At 48.1% G+C, this 18,335-nt stretch overlaps 3 protein-coding genes across 6 annotated transcripts in view; 2 read left to right on the top strand and 1 right to left on the bottom strand.

Moving 5' to 3' along the window:
* Window position 1: 1 nt before the first annotated feature.
* On the bottom strand, window positions 2-5,772 carry foxm1 (forkhead box M1). Of its 2 annotated transcripts, none has more exons than XM_037460238.2 (9): window positions 5,578-5,772; window positions 3,974-4,435; window positions 3,712-3,845; window positions 3,418-3,609; window positions 3,195-3,323; window positions 2,921-2,980; window positions 2,456-2,504; window positions 2,072-2,244; window positions 2-1,978 (listed from the first exon to the last, which is right to left on the bottom strand). In XM_037460238.2, the coding sequence occupies exons 2-9, from the start codon at window positions 4,395-4,397 to the stop codon at window positions 1,166-1,168; spliced, it is 1,974 nt and encodes a 657-aa protein (XP_037316135.2). In that variant the 5' UTR covers window positions 4,398-4,435; window positions 5,578-5,772; the 3' UTR covers window positions 2-1,165. The 2 variants fall into 2 exon arrangements, with proteins under 2 accessions (XP_037316135.2, XP_037316136.2); XM_037460239.2 differs by lacking the exon at window positions 5,578-5,772 and adding an exon at window positions 4,642-4,927.
* rhno1 (RAD9-HUS1-RAD1 interacting nuclear orphan 1) lies at window positions 4,480-8,387 on the top strand. 3 transcript variants are annotated; one of them, XM_037460304.2, is made up of 3 exons: window positions 4,480-4,572; window positions 6,151-6,338; window positions 6,425-8,387. In XM_037460304.2, the coding sequence occupies exons 2-3, from the start codon at window positions 6,174-6,176 to the stop codon at window positions 7,118-7,120; spliced, it is 861 nt and encodes a 286-aa protein (XP_037316201.2). In that variant the 5' UTR covers window positions 4,480-4,572; window positions 6,151-6,173; the 3' UTR covers window positions 7,121-8,387. The 3 variants fall into 3 exon arrangements, with proteins under 3 accessions (XP_037316201.2, XP_037316199.2, XP_037316198.2); XM_037460302.2 differs by lacking the exon at window positions 4,480-4,572 and adding an exon at window positions 4,927-5,018; XM_037460301.2 differs by lacking the exon at window positions 4,480-4,572 and adding an exon at window positions 5,840-5,996.
* A 3,239-nt stretch (window positions 8,388-11,626) lies between these two features.
* tulp3 (TUB like protein 3) overlaps window positions 11,627-18,335 on the top strand; it is a 10,728-nt gene continuing 4,019 nt past the window's right edge. The window contains exons 1-3 of the mRNA XM_062558419.1: window positions 11,627-11,928; window positions 14,286-14,324; window positions 15,664-15,820. Coding sequence (XP_062414403.1) covers window positions 11,873-11,928; window positions 14,286-14,324; window positions 15,664-15,820 — 252 coding nt within the window. The 5' untranslated portion in view covers window positions 11,627-11,872. The remainder of the gene's footprint in view (window positions 11,929-14,285; window positions 14,325-15,663; window positions 15,821-18,335) is intronic.

The raw sequence follows: 18,335 nt of genomic DNA, 5'->3' as shown, positions 1-18,335 counted from the left end.
TTCCAGCTTTATTCAATTTTAAATAACACTCGGTAGTTTCAACCCATGTTGTACTGCAGTTTATTAGAATTTTTTGAAATGGGAGAAAATCTCTTTGAGGCACCGACATCAGCCGTTTATCCAGAGTCTCAGAAGCCGTTTTACGAGGAGGAAGTTGGGACCTGCTTTGCTACAAACAGCATTTCCCTCTTACAGATCGACACAATTGCAAAACCTCTCCCACACAAACAAACCGGAAGGCGCGATCGAAGCCTTACGTTGATGTGTGGCATTTCAAAAACGGCGAATACCTCAATTTCCGCTGCATTAAAAAGACAACAAGAGAAGCTTTGCCCCTAATTCCTATTTGTTCTTACAGAAAAATAATTGAAACTTTACTGAAAACCCAACAAATCTGCTGGATACGCATAGAATTCTCAGTTTCTGCCACCAAAGTTACCTTCTATTATGGTGTTGCCCTGCGGAGCACCTGCATGCTAAGCATCCCCTTCAAAGCGGTGCAAGCGAGTGACGCACAGACAATCCCATTGCTGTTAGTGCTATTTGTACTTTGCCATTGTTTATTGCCAACAATCTCACAAACTAAACGGGGGAAATCCAGGAGGCCGCCTGAACCAAAAGGGAACGGAAAGCACATCGATGGCCATATCGTCTTTTCATTCACAAATGCAAAAGCTAAATTATATATTAAAATGTGCAAATTCGACATACATTAGGTGTATGTGTACGTACACACACACACACACACACACACACACACACACACACACACACACACACACACACACACACACACACACACACACACACACACACACACACACACACACACACACACACACACACACACACACACACACACACACACACACACACACACACACACACACAAATACATTTCTCCTTCGAGAGCAGACAGATATGACAGGTAGGATAAAGGATCAAAGGAAACAGAACACAAGACAAAAGAAGCAGGTGCGACGGCACGGATGAAAAAGCCAGAGGTGAAGAACATCTGGCCTGAAGGGACGACGAGTAAGCAGCTTGCTGATATGACCCGGAAACCAAAAAAAAGTCCCCCTCCTATAGTGTTTCAGAAAACAGACGACTCGTTGACGCGATTCAAACGGATCGCCTTCTGTCCGCCGCCGCCCCCCCCCGGCAGCTACTTGAACTGAGGGATGAACTCGCCCCAGCTGATGTTGGCCATACCCAGGTCCTCGCCGTCCAGGCCGGTGAAGCTGATGTCCACCAGGATCTTGCTGAGGCTGTCGTTCATCGTGTCCAGGATGAGGCCCTCTGTGATCGAGCGGTTAGCCGCCTGCAGCAGCTCCCGGGAGCAGCCGCTTCGGAGGCCTCCGACGGCCGAGTCCCCCCCCGCCGCCGCCGCCGCCACCCCGGGGGCCGGCGCGAGCGGCTCTCGGGGGGAGCTGAACAGCTGCCAGTCCTTAAAGGGGGTGCTGTTGAAGCTGAAGGTGGTGTAGTCGTGCAGCGGGGTGATGGCGGGGCCCCCGGGGGTGCGGATGGGGCTGAAGTCCAGGACGCTCTGGCTCCCTTTGCCCACGGGGGTCACTTTCCAGGGCTCGGGGGGCGCTTGACAAGGGGGCTTGCTGGGCGTGGAGGAGGTCAGGTGGCCGCCGCTCTTTATGGGCGTCTTGAAGGAGAAGTCCCGATCGGGGCTTTGCTGCTGCTGCTGCTGCTGCTGCGTCTCCTCCGCGTCGCGCACCTCCTGGAAGGTCGACGCGTCGGAGACGACGCCGGAGTCGAAGAAGGTGTTGTCGGGGCAGAGGAGCACGGGCTCCTCGTGCAGGGAGTGGACCAGGCGCTGCTTGCGCCGCGAGCTGCCGCCTTGTCTCTTCGGGGGGGCCGTGGGAGTCCTGCGATGGATCGGCACGCATTCCGGCTCCTCCTTCACCGGGAGGTCTCCGTCCTTCTGGGGACATGCCGCCGCCGCCGGCGGCACGTCGCTCTGCGTCAACTGTCGGGCCGCACAGCAGAAGCACGTTACAGCTCTTTGTGCCCACTTCCCGGCGGCAAATTGTGAGTGTCGGCTGGTTTCAAACACCTTTACCTTAGGAGCGATGCGCACTCTCTTGACTCCGCGCGACGTGTTCTGCTTCTGCTGCCAGGAAGAGGGCGGCACCTGGGTCAACGGGGTCGGCAGGAAGACCGGGGAGGTGAGGGGCAGCTGGATGGGAACCAAGTAGGAGTCCGTTCGAGGGAGAAGAGGTTTCATCTTTCTCTCTGCGTGGACAAAAGAAGACAACAAATCAGAGCAGAGCATCTCGATGCCCCTGCCATGTATTTTAAAATGAACAATTATCCTAAAGTTAGTTTCTAAAATGACAGCCATTTGGGGGAATTTGGCCAGGTTCAAGCTGCCTCCCCTGCCTCCCCCCCCCCCACCCCATGCTCATTTAAGCCTATCGATGTCCTTCCATCTTTGTTAACTCACCAGAGCTGGCCGGCGTCTTTCTTGCATCGCAAAGCATCCGCTTCTGTCGCTGTAAAAAAAGAAAGAAAAAAGACATCAAATCAGATTGTGCTGTAGCTGCGTTCCGCCTCAGTGGCCCTACTGTGGCCTTTCCTCACCGCACTTAAGGGACAACCTGTGTTTGCAGACAAGATAGACTTCTTATAACTGGCCCTGCACTATATGGAAGAAGCGTGGATACATTTCTAAAGGTGTAAGCACGTCCTCGTTGGGCAGGGCTTCAGGTCTTAAAGCGGAGTAACTGCTCCCTGCTGCTCACATCATCTCCTCCTGCAATAAAAAGAAGTCCCTAGATCTTAGACCTCCAGCTGAGCTGCACTCATCGGTTCAAAGGAAGGGGGTCTGATTGTCTGTCTGTCCCTGCTTTCTTCGGTCTTACTGATGAAGACTGTTCCTTGGGGACTGAGAGAGGAAAAGCCATCTTACTTGGTAGGGAAATAAAAGTTGTGGCACCGGAACAGGAGCAGTCATTGGGTCACAGCCGGGCTGCAACAAGAGAGAGAGATGTGCAATAAAAGGGAAGAAAACCATCAAGATTGGAAACCAAAAAACATAAAATGATCTGAGACGCAATCCAATAGTCAAAATGAGGAACAAATAAAATAAAACAAGAACTTAGTTCAAAGTCAGGGTTTCTTCCCCTGTTTTAGATGCGGAAGAACGTTATAAAGGGGTCGGTCGTGAGGTCAGTTGTGCTCACCTTGTACACCTGATCAAGGGTGAGGCATCGGTTGGCCTCAGGTCGGATAGTCCAGAAAGAAATTTTACCATCTGGTGACGTCTCACGAATGAACATGTCGTGTAGAGAAAGATTATGGCGGATAGAATTCTGCATTTACAAAAAAAAAAGAAGAAAAAAAGTTAAAAACTATTTGCCAGATGACCTTAAATGCCGGTTTCAGCAAGTCTCAGTTGTAAAGTACCTTCCATCCGGGTTTGGCCCCCTCTCTGAAGTAAGGAAAGTGCTCCTCAATCCACGTGTAAATCTCCTTCAGTGTCATCCTCCTGCTCTTCCGACTGTTGATGGCGAACTGGATCATGGCCATGTAGGAGTACGGTGGCCTGTCCGGCGCGTGTTGCTGAACAGCCTCTGCATCGATCTGTGCACTTTCTGCCTGTAAAAGACAGGAGGGTAAAAGTGTAGCCAGGTCATTGAGAAACAAATTTCCCCATCCACAGTTACATTCACACCGAGGTGACAAAGAGGAGCAGCTGACCTGAAGATTTGCGTTTAGGTTCTCCTTGTAGGCCATCTGCTTCGCGGCGTCGTGTTCGAAGGTGTTCATTTTGCCCAGCCACTGAATGTTGGTGAGGCTGTCATCTAAGGGGCCACAGTCCAGTTCCTTATTCACTAATAAAGAAAAGTGCCAACATTGTTTCAACAAAAAAGAGAGAAGGACTAACCAAGTCAGTGCTATAAAGAGGCAATAAATAAAACAGCAAAACTCCACATTTCTACTTGAAATATCAACTCCATACATGCTCTAATTCCAGTGAGAGACAAGGCGCTGGGCAATGATTCTTCCTTCACCGGTTCGCCAATGGCAAAGTCATCATGGCCTCCAGCAGCAGGCTGACACACGGATCCGTTGTCGGAGCGGTCGCTCCCACCCAAGAGGATGAACTTGTAGGGTCCCTGGACGCCACAGTCTTTGCCGTTGGCAGTGAGGGCCCCGATGATACTCTGAAGGTCCGCCGTTTTGGGGATGACCACCACCTGCGTATCCGACACGGAGGGGTGATCCATGATGCGGACGCCTTCGGGGAAGCCCTGACCGGTGGTCGACTTCGAAGGTCCAGAGGCTCTGCTTTGCGGTTCTGCCGCCGGCGGGTCATTTTGCTGAAAGGGCAACTTTCTTCTTCTGAGGATCAGGGGTCTCCTCGGGCTCTGTCTCATGGTCATCAATTAATTGAAAGTGCTCCTTGGTGCTCACTGGTATTCTGCACAAAAACACAAAAGAGCAAAGCAAACATTTGAATATAATAGATGAGCCTCCTCAGCTTTCATCCCTGTCCCTGAATGCATCACAGCACCCCACAGAAATCCCCATTTCTACCGGCGATCAACGTTTCAGAAGGTATGCACACAAAGTCAAGCTACTAGCCAGCCAAACGAGCAGTTAAGAAAAACCAGCCTGGATTCAAACCGTTTTCTCAGTGCGTTGGTCGACTTTGATCGACGCTGTGTAATCCAAACCAGCCAATGTGACAGAACTCCACCAAGCCTGCGCGGTCCGGTACGTTAATGATGGACCTCACAAATTGAAGTACCACGTCGTCGTCCCTTTCCCCCCCCTCCTCCTCCTCCTCGTGGACGCAACGTTAAGTTGTTTAAGCTGTTACGATTGTTAAAAAGTGTTGCCGTTTTTCCCGTCGGATCAGTTGGTCGTTGTTTCATGGCAACCCGCGCCTTCTAGAACCAACAGTCGTTGGTTGGACGTCCGCAGGCAGGTGACGACGTGCTTCGGGGAAACCGACGTTTGCCGCTTCGTGCGGATTCCACGGCTGACGAGCTCGGGTGCAAGTAAACAACACATGTTTAGTGTCTAGTGTTTAATCTAAAAGCATAGCACAAGTTATCCGATCGACTCACACCGCTTTCTTTCATCGGCTAATGTTAGCGAGCTAACGTTATATCGGGCAACAACAATGGAGTCATGTTTAATATAAATCAATGCTGCATTGTTTTACGGTACGCCGTGTCAAACGTAGCATTGTACTTCAAGTACAGGTGTACATACGGATAAAAAAAGTCTTGAATACAATACGTTACGTAACAAAGTGTTTAAACAGAGCTCAATGTGACGTCCTTTGGACTGACATTAATGTCATACCCGAGGGCCCCAAATGAGGATTAAGTATGAAACATCTGGTTTGCAATAAAACCTGAAGAAAATGGTGATCGGCTATTGCACACGCCGATCTTTGTTAACACACAGCTTTCCCTCGGCTAAGCTTGGCATCAGCCATCTGTTTGGAAAGCTAAGCTAAGTTAGCTATGGCTAAAAATCCCCTAGGTTAACAGCTAAACAGCTAGCTCGATACGCCATTGTAACAAATAGCAAAGCTTGACAAAGCCATACCTTCATATTATTGTGCTGTTTCAGGCAATTCCACGCGGCTGGACTCCTGCTAGTAGTTTAAACACGTGTTTCATATTTGATATTAAATCAGCCGACCTAAGATATCTATGATATACTTTCATTTCCTATTATTTACATGCTGTCTGTTCGCCTCAGCGACGTTTTTGAATTTTGGCGCTGTGGGTGCCACCCCCGTCACCTTGATCACATGGTATAAAATTTCACCAATAGCACCGAGACAAGACTTCGCTGGGACCAATCAGATACGTCGATGGTGGAAACCGGGAAATGATTAAGTAACGAGAAGACGGAAAACAAAAGAAGTTCATATTAAACAGCAATAGTGGAATAACTAACATTGTATACACGTATCTGTTGTTGCAATAATGGTTATGTCTCGCTTAAAGAATCGCATTTAGGTGAGTGCAATGGCGGGTTAGTAGTTTTTCGAGTGAAAACGTTCAAAGATGTAACTCAACGTCAAAGGTGGTTTGTTGACATTCGACCCGTTCACAGTACGCTTGATCTGGCAGCAGTGAAACTTCTATAAACTAATGTTTTTATTCACCACAGGTTTTCGGGGATGATTTTTATTAATGCCCCGTAAAGCCTTAAAGAAAGACAAGCCTCCCCTGCTGTTCGTGGAGCAGCCTGTGCGTGGAGCCAGACTCCAAAATGTGCCCGAAGTCCGAGCAGCACTCAACCCCAAAGAGTTCTTCACAGAGACACAGGCCGAGAACAGCTCAACTCTAACTTCTTGGGTAAGTTGTCTTTTTGCATTCATTTGAGCAATACGTTTTAAAAAAAAATTTTTTATTCAGATGTTCCTTTACTGTACATCTTTCAGGTAAGACCAGAATTTGACAGTTCCCTTGCAGCTGCACTGCCGGTGAGGCGAGGGAGGAGAAAATGCCTCTCTGCCACAAGCGTCCTCGACGGTTGCAGTTCGCTGTCGTCAAAGAAGAGCGTGTGCAAATTCCCCTCGTTATCGTTTCAGACCAGGTCAAGAGATCAATCTCACCAACCAAAGAGTGCACGCGCAAAGAAATCCACCGTAGCGTCTGATCAATCACGGGGATCGTGCCGAACCAAGAGGAAGGTTTCTAGTGCACAATACTCTGACGCACCGAAGAAACCGCCAACCTCAATCGAAATAGGCAACGTGGAGAGATTCACCGACGGCGAAGCATCCTGTAGCGGACGTCCGGACCCGCCGGAAACTCCATCTATTCAAGTGACGGAGAAATACAGAACAGCGGCAGGCGGTGTGTCGACGGAGGTCTGCGGTGTCCGTCCACCGCCTGATGTGGACACTCCAAAAGTAATCAAAGGAGGGAGTAGCTGTCACCCTTTGCCCTCTCTGCAATGGCTAGAGGCTCAACCATGTACGCCACCATGTGACCTGCCGCCTGACATTTTAGTGGCGGACACACCAGAGCGGGATTATGGGGTGAAGGTGACATGGAGGAGGAGGAGGGGTTTGATGATGTTGTTAAAAGAGAGAGGCTATCTCTCGGATGCGGATTCCTTAATTAACAGCTGATGACATTGTGTGTGTCTACTGAGAAAGTCTCATTATTCAACAAACCACTTCAGTGACAGGAATCCTTTCTATGAAAAGTTTGTTTTTGCACTGAATGGAACTGCTCTATTTTAAAGTCATGATTACGTTTCAGTTCATTGACGGTTTACTTTAAATTTCATTATAATAGGGACATTATGAACTTACCCATCCATACTTCACAACCCTTGTTTTTAACATTGTAATTATCAAATCACATAATGGACTAAATAAAATGCCATTAATTACAATATTATAAAAATATTAAATATTTCCATGAGAAATAATAGAATTTCCAATTATGTTGTATTTTTAGAAATAGTAAGCAATCCACTGTTTATACTGTATAATACTGACCAAGCAACAACAGCCTTTTGTTTGTCATTCTCACATTCCTAGATTTTAATTTCAGAAGTTTGGGAAAAGGTCCTCTTATAATGGATATATAGAGCAGACACTAATTTGAGGAAATCTTGAGTCAGTGGTGTAATAAAGCAAATAGCTGCTAAATGAATGTCTGATCACTGCTGTTAGGAACGCTGTGGAATGTTTCTTGTAAAATACATGTAATAAATGTATGTGTTTAAAGGGCAAACTAAATACTTAATTTATTGAGACCCATTTCTCTCTGACATGTGATTACGTATAACTTGGCTTCCCACAATACCCCCGTCGGCGCTGTGGCCGGACTCCATCATAACCCAGGACCTCGAGTAGGAGTTCAACATTAGCTCCATCCCTAGGAAGGCTCAGGAACAAATGTACTTCATGAGACAGGTGCGCTTCTCCACGGCCATCATTGAGTCCATCTTCTGCTCCTCCATCATCATCTCACACTCATGCAGCCAAGGTCAAGGGTGCGCTGCAGCGTTTCATTCACTCTGCTGACAGGGTAATTGGCAGCAATCTGCCATCACTAGGAGACTTGTTTGCTTCAAAGACCCTGAAGCGAGCATGGAGGATTGTCCCCTCTTACCCTGGACATAAACTGTTTTAGCCACTTCCCTCTGGCAGGACGCTGCGGTCCATTAGGACCAAGAGCCCCGCCTCCACAAAAGCAGCAGTCATAAACAAAGCCTGGAACCCCCGGTGACTGTTCTCCCCCATCCTGCAGTCCAAGGAAAGTTTTTGCAAATCTTCTCTGCTATTCATTTAATATCTAACACACTAGACCCCTTATTTTATAATTGAACATTATTATTGTCTTTTGCACTTGTGTTTATTTATTTATATTTATTGTTTGCAACATCCCGAGCAGAAGAAATCATTTTACATGTAACATTCTTGGCAATAAATTATTCTGAAATGTTGCTGTATTCATGGAGTTTCTTGAGCTTACTTTTCATGTTAACTGTTCACAGTGGCAAATCCATTTCACATGTTTTTTTTTTCCATGCCCGTGTGGCTCCTTTGCATTGAACCGATACATTTTCAAGGTAAAAGGAAAAAAAAAAGCATCCACAGGCCTGTGAGGACAACTCTGCATTCTCCCTCAGGATGTCCGCCAATCACCATCTAGGTAGGAATCGGCCGACCAATAGGAACGCCCGTTCTTCGTGTGCTCGGTAACTAAGGACCGTGTAACAGAGTTCTCTACCGCGTCCGTAGAACAGTGTCCAGCTGCAAGAGGATCTCCCTTAGCAACCGTGGATAAACATGAGTTATTACAGCATAAGGTAATATAACATATTTAATGCTTGGTACGTTGTGTTAGCCTTTTGTTCTGTTTGGCCATCTGGAGACACGAGAAAAAGCTAACCGGCGTCTTTGCGGTTTTTCTTTTTTACCCGCAAAAAACTTCACCGTCGCCCGCAACTTTTATTAAAGGCACCATGGCAGGCAGCGCAGGCTGGACCGAGGCAGCTAACGTTAGCTCCCGACGGCTACGAGCTAGCTTTATCATCTAAAAGGTGGCGGATAAACACAGCTGACCCAAATTTTTCCTCAATTCGACTAATTTAATGTCGAGCTAAGGCGTGCGAGCTAACGGTCGAACCGTTTTACGGCCCAACGTGTCAGCCAGTCGGTACTTGTCGACCGCATTTGGGGAGCAAACGGACTAATGTCACCGCAGACTGACGTTAACTTGGGGCGTGTGTGAAGCATCCTCCTCGGTCTAATTACTCTCGAATGCCGTGCATCTCGGAGGGCTACCCACAATTAGCTTTTAATTCCCAAGAAGCGAGAGGCACCGGGAAAACAAAAGTGTGCCTGTCATGTTGGCGCATGCCTTTTGTGTAGCCCCCTCTCCTCTGTGTCAACGGGTTCCTGTTATGTAACGTTACTCACCTAAAGTTATTGCCCTTAACCCAGGGTTTTATTCTGCAGTTCTAAAACAAAAGCTTGATAGCCATTGTGAGAGACATAATTCACCCGTGATGCACAGCAGTGCTGCCTACACTTTCCCTCTGATGTCCCATCTGCTGGTCATGCAAACAGGTGTGTGTGTGTGTGTGTGTGTGTGTGTGCGTGCGTGCGTGCGTGTGTGCGCGTGCGCATGATGATAGGACGAGACAATTTCAAGCACCGGAGCAGAGGTCTACTTTTTATTTCCCTGAGGAGACAAACATCAAAGTACCACCCACCCTTTACCCTTTTATTCATATTTTTTTCTTTTCATTTGGCCAATCAGAGTTGCCATTCAAGGAAATGCAATATACATCATTTTATTGCAGTTATTGCATGTTGAAAAGTGTCGTAGTCTCAGTTCAGTATGTGGCCCGGTGATATATTTGAGTTAAACTGCAATCATTCATTACCAAAGGAGTGCTGATCAGTGTCCGTGGATTAGTCTGTGAGAAAATGAATAGCTTGCACCCTGTTTTGTGTCCTTCACCTATATGTCCATAACAAACACCTGGATTTACAAAGCCGACAACCCTCGGCTCAGTATAGACATTTGAGACCCAGCGATGGGATGCACTCTGCTCATGGGCTCATCGAACCCAGACAGTGTGTGTTTTAAAGTTCACAGATGGCTGACTCTGCGTTTGTAATGATCAGCCTTCGCAGACCGTTGAATAGGTGCCTTTTCTCTGGTTCCTGCTTGCAAATGTATTGATTAGCATAATTGTTAGTGTTTCTCCTACTCGGCGTGTGTCAGTGAAGCAGTTAAAAATACACAACCCCCGGGACAGAGTGGCAGTGGTAATATTGAATGGAATGATTACATGTGTAAAAGGTGTTGCCGGGGAAGTTATCGGTTCACGTTGCCAGGGTTAGCGGTGAAAATAGTACACTGAACCAAACTGACAAATGGCAAAATCTGTATTTCAATGGCCACTGAATATCTGCTGTGTAAGAGCCGGTGGCTAAACAGTAACGACAGGAAGCAAATTCCCAGGTTATTGTTAACGCCCGAAGCTCGGTCTGCCGTGCTTGGTATAGTATTTGTAAATTAAACCATTGTCTCATTGTCTTACTGTCCGATGTTATGCACCAACCGCCATGTCAAATTCCTTGTATGTCTAACATATTTTGGCAATAAATGTTCCTTGTCACTAGTGGGTTGTTTCCCTTGCACTGAATCTGGGTGGAATTGTATCTCGGGAGTACCATGAGTATAGCCATCACCAAAACATCCATTATCACTGTCACTAATTTGCTTTCAGAGTGGGTGTGATGTCTTAACAGACAGCGGGCTGCAACCCTCAGAGACCTCCGTTTTTAATAGACTCACTTTGTCCCGGTTTAATGCTGCAGCACGGCACTGCTTCTGGCGAGTCGGTGTTTCGTAACGTGACGCTGCGTGGCATCTTCCACCATCAGACGGGTCTTCTTGCCAAACGCGGATCAGTGTTTCCCTTGGATTCCCTTTGGGAAATGGTGTCGTTATCAACTCTTGCAGCTATTTTTCCATCGTTTGTTTTGAGCTCAATAATTACTCCCCGTGGTGACTAAATCCCCCGCTTATCAACACTTGACTTTTATGCAAACATACACAAACCCATTCTTCATTTTCGGCGCGCGTTCTTCCTCCCGCTCTTGAAAATAGGCTCAGAAAAAAAAAAAAAAACCCGATTGGGAGGGGGGCCTCTGGTTTCCTAGCAACTGGATTGAGGTCCCCACATCGTGTGTGTCTTCTTAGAAAGGGTGATCCATAGGTTTCACTCTGGAGTAAGCTTTTTCAAACACCATATGTTTTGGTATTAACATGCATAACAGCGAACGGCTTAACCATCGGCTGACTGTTGAACACTCAGGGACACAGTAAATGTTGACGGTTATTACGTTAGAGTTAATTGCCTCTATTGCGTGTAAGTGCGTGATGTATCGGCGGCGCCTGGCGAGTCCCGAGGATGTGAGCAGCGACTGGGGAGTCTTTCAGAAAGTTAGTGGAAACCAGTCGGGCGTTAAAATAAGAGAATTCAGGCGACGGCAAGCAGTCAAAGTGAATTCTGTTTGGGAAATATATCCAGCCACTTGGAAGGGGAGGTGGAGGTGGGGGGGGGGAGGGCGGCGATAACAGCCAGCCATGACATAAGACAAAAAAGTCAGTCCGCGTGACACTAGTATTTGGGCCTGTCGCTTTTCCGTTGCCCCCGGCGTGAAGCCATGGCAACGGCTCGAAGCCTCAGGACCTCAGCGCCGCTGGCTGTCACTCCCCCGGGTGGGACATAGCTGCTCTTTGTCAGTGATCTCGGGTGCCTTACTTTCCGTTAGGTAGGACCCCGCGCGCACACAGTGGCTCTGAGCCCCGCAGTGAGAGAGGATTGGCGCTATAGGAGAGCATCCATGGACGCTTTAAAGAGCGGGGGATCTCAGCCCGTCTACAGCCGCTGGTCGTACAGGTAGACACACACACACACACACACACACACACACACGCGCGCTGTGCTCTTTGCAAAACAGAGGAGGTTGTTTTGAAATAGCACCCCCCACCACCCCCCCCACCATGTGTCTGTTCTCCAAGACTTATGGTTTATTTGTTCCAGCAGGACAACTCGCTGTTGCACACTACACACACCCACACCCACACACACACACACATCTTTTCCTTCGGTCCTCCCAAGATGTCTTGACTGAATGGCACAGTGGCCCGTGCCCGGGACGAGAGATCAGCGCCACTCTGTTGTTCTTTCCAGACACCGGCCCAAACGGGCGTCCTGCCGTGGAAGACGTGGCCCCTCGCTCATGTTTCCGCCACCACGTCGTTACTTATTCAGGCCGCGGCTTCGCTGTAACTAGAGTTGGTGATTTTTGTGTCCGAGAGGGTTTTCTTTCTTCGTCTTCGTTTGCCTCGCTGTTTTGCTTCTTGATTGAAACACTGACTTGAGGATGTGCTCAGAATAGCTGAGATGATTGTGACTGGTCCATGTGTCCTCCAAGCATTGGATGTAACGGCAGCACGTCCCTTTGTTAGTGATCCGGGGTTAATGGTTCAGCTACACTTTGTTTACTAACTGTTTTTGGGGAGAAGGTTGCTATTGCATTATTGGCTCCATACCTGTGTTAAAGTGGTAACACCCCCCTCTGTTGCATTACTGATATCTGCAGTAATACAAACTGTGTGGCCAAATTCCCAGACAAATATTGTGGTAGAGTTTGTTTCTACATTCTATACAAATATGAATGAACCATGTACACAGTTCTAAAAACTTGTAGCTCACGTATCAGCAAAAGGATCCCAGATTGCTGAACTTCAAGCACAATTAAAAAATAAACTGTAAATGAACCCGGAGCTAAGAACTCGGGGTACAGTTGAAGTCAAAACATCGAAAGGAAGATGGCCTACTTGTGAAAAAACTAAATTTGTGCTTTCGGGAAGTGCCCAGCGGCCAGATGAGCTCCACTGTTTGATGCTTCTTCAGTCGGAAAAAAAAAAATTCTCAGAGTGCGAGAGACGGGGGACCCCTAAATGCACCTCATGTTTCAAAGAGTCATTGCAATGAGCCACAATGCCACAAAAACAGTATAATTGACAAAGATCCAGGGAAATAATTGGTATCTCCTGGTGACTGGTAACAGTGACGGTGGCGACAGTGATTGTTTTGCATCGTCATGCCGTCCCGGCGGTGTGTGTCCAGAAGCACCGACGTTCCGCCTCTTCGACCTCGTCCGTCTGGACCCTCGGCTCTCCGTGTTCTCTCACCTCTCTGCCATTGTTCCACCTGCTGTGTTCTTGGTGCGAATGCCAGATTCAAACGGGGCTGTGGACGTGGTTCCGTTTCAGATGAGTTTTACATAAGTGAGCTGCGTAGAGCTCCGCGGTGAATTAAGCCTTTTAATCTCACCCGTCCGCCTTTTACGCCCTTAGATGGAAGCTGAATTGCCCGTGGCAGGCGTTACGTGATGCTTATTCATACGATCAAATTCCTTTTTGAAGTGGCAAAGGCTTTTAATTAAAAGGAAAAACAGCCAAAATGGCCTGTGCTGAGATAATATCATCCTCCTGTTTGGTGCCATCCCATTTATTTTTTATTTTTATGGGTTTGATGTTTGATACTTGTCCTCCTTTAAACCCTGAATCCACAGCGGTGTGTTATTACCACGTAATAATTTACGGCATTAAGATCCCATTTTTCACAAGTGATTCAGATTTCCCATTTGCCCCACAAATACCTCTGACCAAAGGTTGTTGGAATATATATTTAAATTGTAACGTGCGGCCCAGCAGTAATCAGACCCCCCCCCCACCCCGACGGTCTGTAACTCCTTACAGCGCAGTGTAAAGACCTTCGATTACAGTGGAGCCCAGGATGTGGCTTTTAATCAATGCTGCTGGAGGTGCGCTGTTGACGGAGCCGAAGTCACCATGGCGACCATCGCCCGACGCGCAAGGAAGGGGCAACGGGCGCTCGTCCTTCTCTTGTCGCCCAAGCTTTGACGGACTAATGAAACATTGATCACTCGCAGATGTGATGAGGCACTCTGGAAGTGTGTGTAGTGTGTGTGTGTGTGTGTGTGTGTGTGTGTGTTAGCGAGCGTATTTACCACAATAGTGTGACTGATGTTGACTTGATTTATGCTGCACGTGGTCTTCAGCTGTCCTCTGTCCCAATGATCAGTTTGTTTGAATTCCCCACATCATTCCCGTCCTCCTAAAGCATAACCCCCTGTTGATCTTGTTTCATTCTCCTCCTTATTTTTTCTTCTCCTTTTTCTCCACGTGTCGTGCTGCTGCCTCGCTGTTAAATTGCCCCCGAAGACCCTCGAGCTCTGCCAGCTTCTCTAACTCACCAGCAAGGTAGACAACGACACACACGCACACACACACACACACACACACACACACACACACACACACGCTTTCTTTTCAGAATCTTTGTTGTGAAGCGAGCCACCTCGTTAGCAGGCGTCTCAATTGCCTCTTGTGGCTTAACGTGGCTTAACAGCGAAGGGAAAGAAGAGAAAACCTCAGGTGATGGAGGGTGTGCGCGCAGCCATTGAGATCCGCTTTATTAGTGGCGCAACCCAACAGTCTGAAGGCAACATGCGGTTGTCCTTCGGTAGAAGTCTCCCAATCCACAGCCCCGTTATGCGAAATTCAAAACCACTACCATCATCCTCCGCCCTCTATTCCCCCTTTCCGTGTAACAAGCACCTGTTCTGGAGTGACCTAATGTCCTCGAACACCGGCCAGGGACTCGCAAGTGACCCGACACGACTAGTGCGCGATGACCCGTTTTGACGGAGAACCGCCGGTCGGGAAGTAAAATGGGTCCTCGGTGACGTCCGCCGACCTGACATGATATCAGCCAGAATTGGGCCATAGGTCATCACCTACACACTAGAGCTGTGGCTGTAATGTGCCCGGGGGGACCGGGGGGGGCAGATATCGGGGATCAGCTTAACTGATGGAGAGATAGATGAGCAGGCTGATTTTCATCCTATACCCTTAATCCTTCCCTCTAAAAATAAAATGCAATAACTTCAGCCCAGCAGAACATGACATGTTTTTACATTTACTCGGCAAGAAAAGATGAAGGAAATGCCTGGAATGAAAATGAAAAGGGACCCACCTGCTGATTACATCAGCCCGTGTGAGTGACGTGGGAGTGTTGCTCAGAGAGGCTGGGATACTGTCGGTCTCTGACTCCGAGAGAGCAGCCTCCTGCTGTTGCCCTTCTCTGTCCTCATGGTAGCTAAGCAACACGGGCCCGGTCCTTTCAGACAGGTGTCCAGGGTGAATTCCCAGAGGACGAAGACTTCAAGGCATCCTCTCAGCTGGAGTGCTGTCCTTTTGTTTTGACTTCTTCCTTGCTTTTATTTTCTTCTTTCTTCCACTTTCACTGAATGAGTCACACAGTGTTTAACCCAGAAGCTCAGAAGGTCACTTTTTGACGTTATTACACTTTAATAAAAATGTGCCCACTACTGAAGCTGAACCCTGTTAATGCTGGTTTATTTCATTGGAGACCGTGCAAGATACAAAGCCTCTATGGCCTTGTGTGCAACAGCAGTGGTGGCCTCCACTGGTTCATGTGAAAGATTCAAGTATAGATCCTTTTAGAGATCAGCGTGTGGGAAGTGTCTTAACTCTTGATTTAAAAAAATAAATAAAGGTTTCTTATCTTTCTCTGCAGTGGCATTGAAGACGACGGCTCGAGTCTTATGCAACAGAAGCTGGAGAAACAGGTAGGAAGACAAACCTTCATCCAACAGACTGATGTGGGGTCAATACCGACTCCACAAGATGGATCGGGTCCCGGTGGCCCCCCCATCTACTCAGTTCAATTCTATGCTTAAAGCTCTGCGGATTCTTTGTTGTTTCATTAAAGAGGTTTGCGGTTGAATCGTGATTTGATGTTCATTCGGTCTCTGGCACGCGATCGATCATTATTAACAATGCAAGGAGAGCAACGTTTGAGTCTTTAAAGATTAGTCGCAGTGAGACATACAGCCTCTGCATGAAGTGGGATCGGTTCCCGAGCTGCAGCTTTTATCCCGATTAGATTAAGCCCCCCCCAACTCACACGGAGCTGCTGGTTTTGACAGGTAGCCGGTTCTATTTTGAAAGCACCTGCAAAGGTTGAGCGTGAAACCAGGGAAATTAAAAGGGCTCAGATGACCCTGTTACCTGCCACTCTGGTGTCACACAAGGGAGGCCGGGGGGAGGAGGGGAGGGGAGGGGAGGGGGGGGGGGGTGCTGTTTGGCAGGAGCAGCTTCATTGTGCAGTGTAGTCATTAACCGCTCAGAAAAGCTCCTGTTTTTTCACCTGCCAAATCACGTGAGATTCACATATTGGTTTTTTTTCAACCCCCCCAGCCCCCCCCCCCCCCCCACCCCAATCCTCTGGAAAACGCTTTATGCCAAGCCTCGGCGAGGAGCCGCGGTGTCGAGCTTTGATTCACGCTGGAAGCCGTTCTCCTCTGTCTCACACGTTAGGCAGAATGGAGCTGGGGGGGGGGGGGGGGGGGGCAGGTTGGGGAGTTCAAAGAGAGGAGGATTTAGTGAGGGGCGCCTGGCTCTGTGTGTGTGTGTTTATCCTACGGCCCCACCGTGGCTCAGTTATGCTGCACACTTTCCTCACTTGAGAGTCTCCCGTTTTTACACAACTCGCCATGAGGACAGATGTGGAGGACGGGAAATGTATAAATATATGAATATATTATGAATATATGGATATTACATAAAAGTTGAATCGGTATTTTTTTTTTTTTCTTTGTGCGTTCTCACCCCGTTTCAAATAGAAAAATGAAAGAAAATAATACCAGGGTTACGTCGGCTGTGACCCCATGTCCCTTTGAGCGCACATCACAGCCACTCTCCCCCCTCCCTCCCCCCCCCCCCCCCCCCTCTCCCTCCTTTTCTCCTGCCGGAGCACTAATGCAAATGATTCAGTTAAAAACGGTGACCGTGCGCACACAGACGCGCACGCAGTGGCGCTCAGTGTTTGGCTGAGAGCCAGACCCCCCCCCCCCCCCCCCTTTTTTTTTTCTTTTCTTTTTTTCTCCCCGGTCAGAGGACCACATTGTGCTGTTGGTTCAGCGAGGAAGGAGGAAGGAGGAAGGAGGAGGAAGGAGGGACAGGGAGACGGAGTCATGCCCAGCGGGCGAGAGCGTGCTCTCCTCTGACCTCGGGACAAGTGGGACTCGTAATGTCTCTTCCATGAAGGAAGCGCTTTAAACTTTGGCTCACACTCGTTTCGGGGACTTCAATGGAAAGGGTCAGTGATTTCTGATACATATGTTTGTGTGGCTGTTTACCCGGTGTTGTCGCCTGGCTCTTTTTTTCTCAAACTTTCGGCCGTAATGTGTGACTCTGACCGACTTCATTCTGCTCTTGTCATCAGCTTCGGAGAAAAGCCACACTGGCTTTTCTCCGAAGCTGATGACAAGAGCAGAATCCTATTTACAGTTTGGTCCACTTTGTCTCATGTTTGGGCTCGTACCGGAAAGACTGAATGAAGTCACATCCTGGTCTCAAAAGGCCGAGTGCAGAGTCTTGACAAAAGAATGCAATATTACAATAGATGGAACAGAATGGGCTTGGAATAGCAACTGGAAGGGAGGGCCACACAAGCTTATAAAACCCCCTTTTGGTCCGGGCAAACATGAGGCGGGTCGTCCCCCCCCCCCCCCGGTTCTCTTCCGGCTCACTAAACCGCCACACTGGACTTGTTGTGCACGCTCGGCGCGGCTCATTATCCGGCTTGCGTAATCCATCGGCCGCTTTGACCACAGAGACGGGCTCGTGGGGGGGGGGGGGGGGGGGGGGGAGTCGACGCGGCGGGACGATGCCTATCCGAGGAGAGGAAAAGGGCCGCTGATGTAGTGACACCATAAAAGCATAATGATTAAAAGCGTTATACTTGATCCTGACAGACCGACCTTGTTTATATAAAAATGTCGGCTGTTCTTTTTTCTAGAAAAATGCAACATTTCACCCAACGAGGCTCTGGCAGCATCCGTTATTTCGGCTGTCCAGTTTGTGCGTTGATTGCATGATTGTTGGTGGTTATTATGGCTTCATATTTGTGCCTTAATCTTTGGCTTCCCTTGTAAGGATGCTTTTTTTTCCTGTGTTGTGAGTCATCCTGCATTCACATTCACCTCACCTGAAGTGTTGCTCTTCCAGTGGGTGTTTCATCGGTATTCTCATTATGCCAATAAATCATTTCATGTTTTCTGTATCCTACTAAAACATTAATGTCCGCGCCACACTGTGTTGGAAGGTAAACAATTTTAGGTGTAAAAATGTTTTTTTTTTTTTATCATCTCAACCAGAAAGTCAATATTTGGACTTCTAAAAATA

Source organism: Pungitius pungitius, chromosome 2 (genome assembly GCF_949316345.1).
Source record: "Pungitius pungitius chromosome 2, fPunPun2.1, whole genome shotgun sequence".
Classification (NCBI taxonomy): Eukaryota; Metazoa; Chordata; class Actinopteri; order Perciformes; family Gasterosteidae; genus Pungitius; species Pungitius pungitius.
This window is presented reverse-complemented; position numbering and strand designations above follow the sequence as displayed.

What these genes read in the sequence shown, in the direction of transcription:
- foxm1 (XM_037460238.2), bottom strand. Translation starts at nt 4,397, where the DNA reads ATGACCATGAGACAGAGCCCGAGGAGACCCCTGATCCTCAGAAGAAGA. An exon ending in AAAGACGCCGGCCAGCTCTG is followed by an intron (nt 2,245 to 2,455) that starts GTGAGTTAACAA and finishes TTGTCCACGCAG; the next exon opens with AGAGAAAGATGAAACCTCTT. An exon ending in GAGTGCGCATCGCTCCTAAG is followed by an intron (nt 1,979 to 2,071) that starts GTAAAGGTGTTT and finishes GCGGCCCGACAG; the next exon opens with TTGACGCAGAGCGACGTGCC.
- rhno1 (XM_037460304.2), top strand. Translation starts at nt 6,174, where the DNA reads ATGCCCCGTAAAGCCTTAAAGAAAGACAAGCCTCCCCTGCTGTTCGTG. An exon ending in GCTCAACTCTAACTTCTTGG is followed by an intron (nt 6,339 to 6,424) that starts GTAAGTTGTCTT and finishes TACATCTTTCAG; the next exon opens with GTAAGACCAGAATTTGACAG.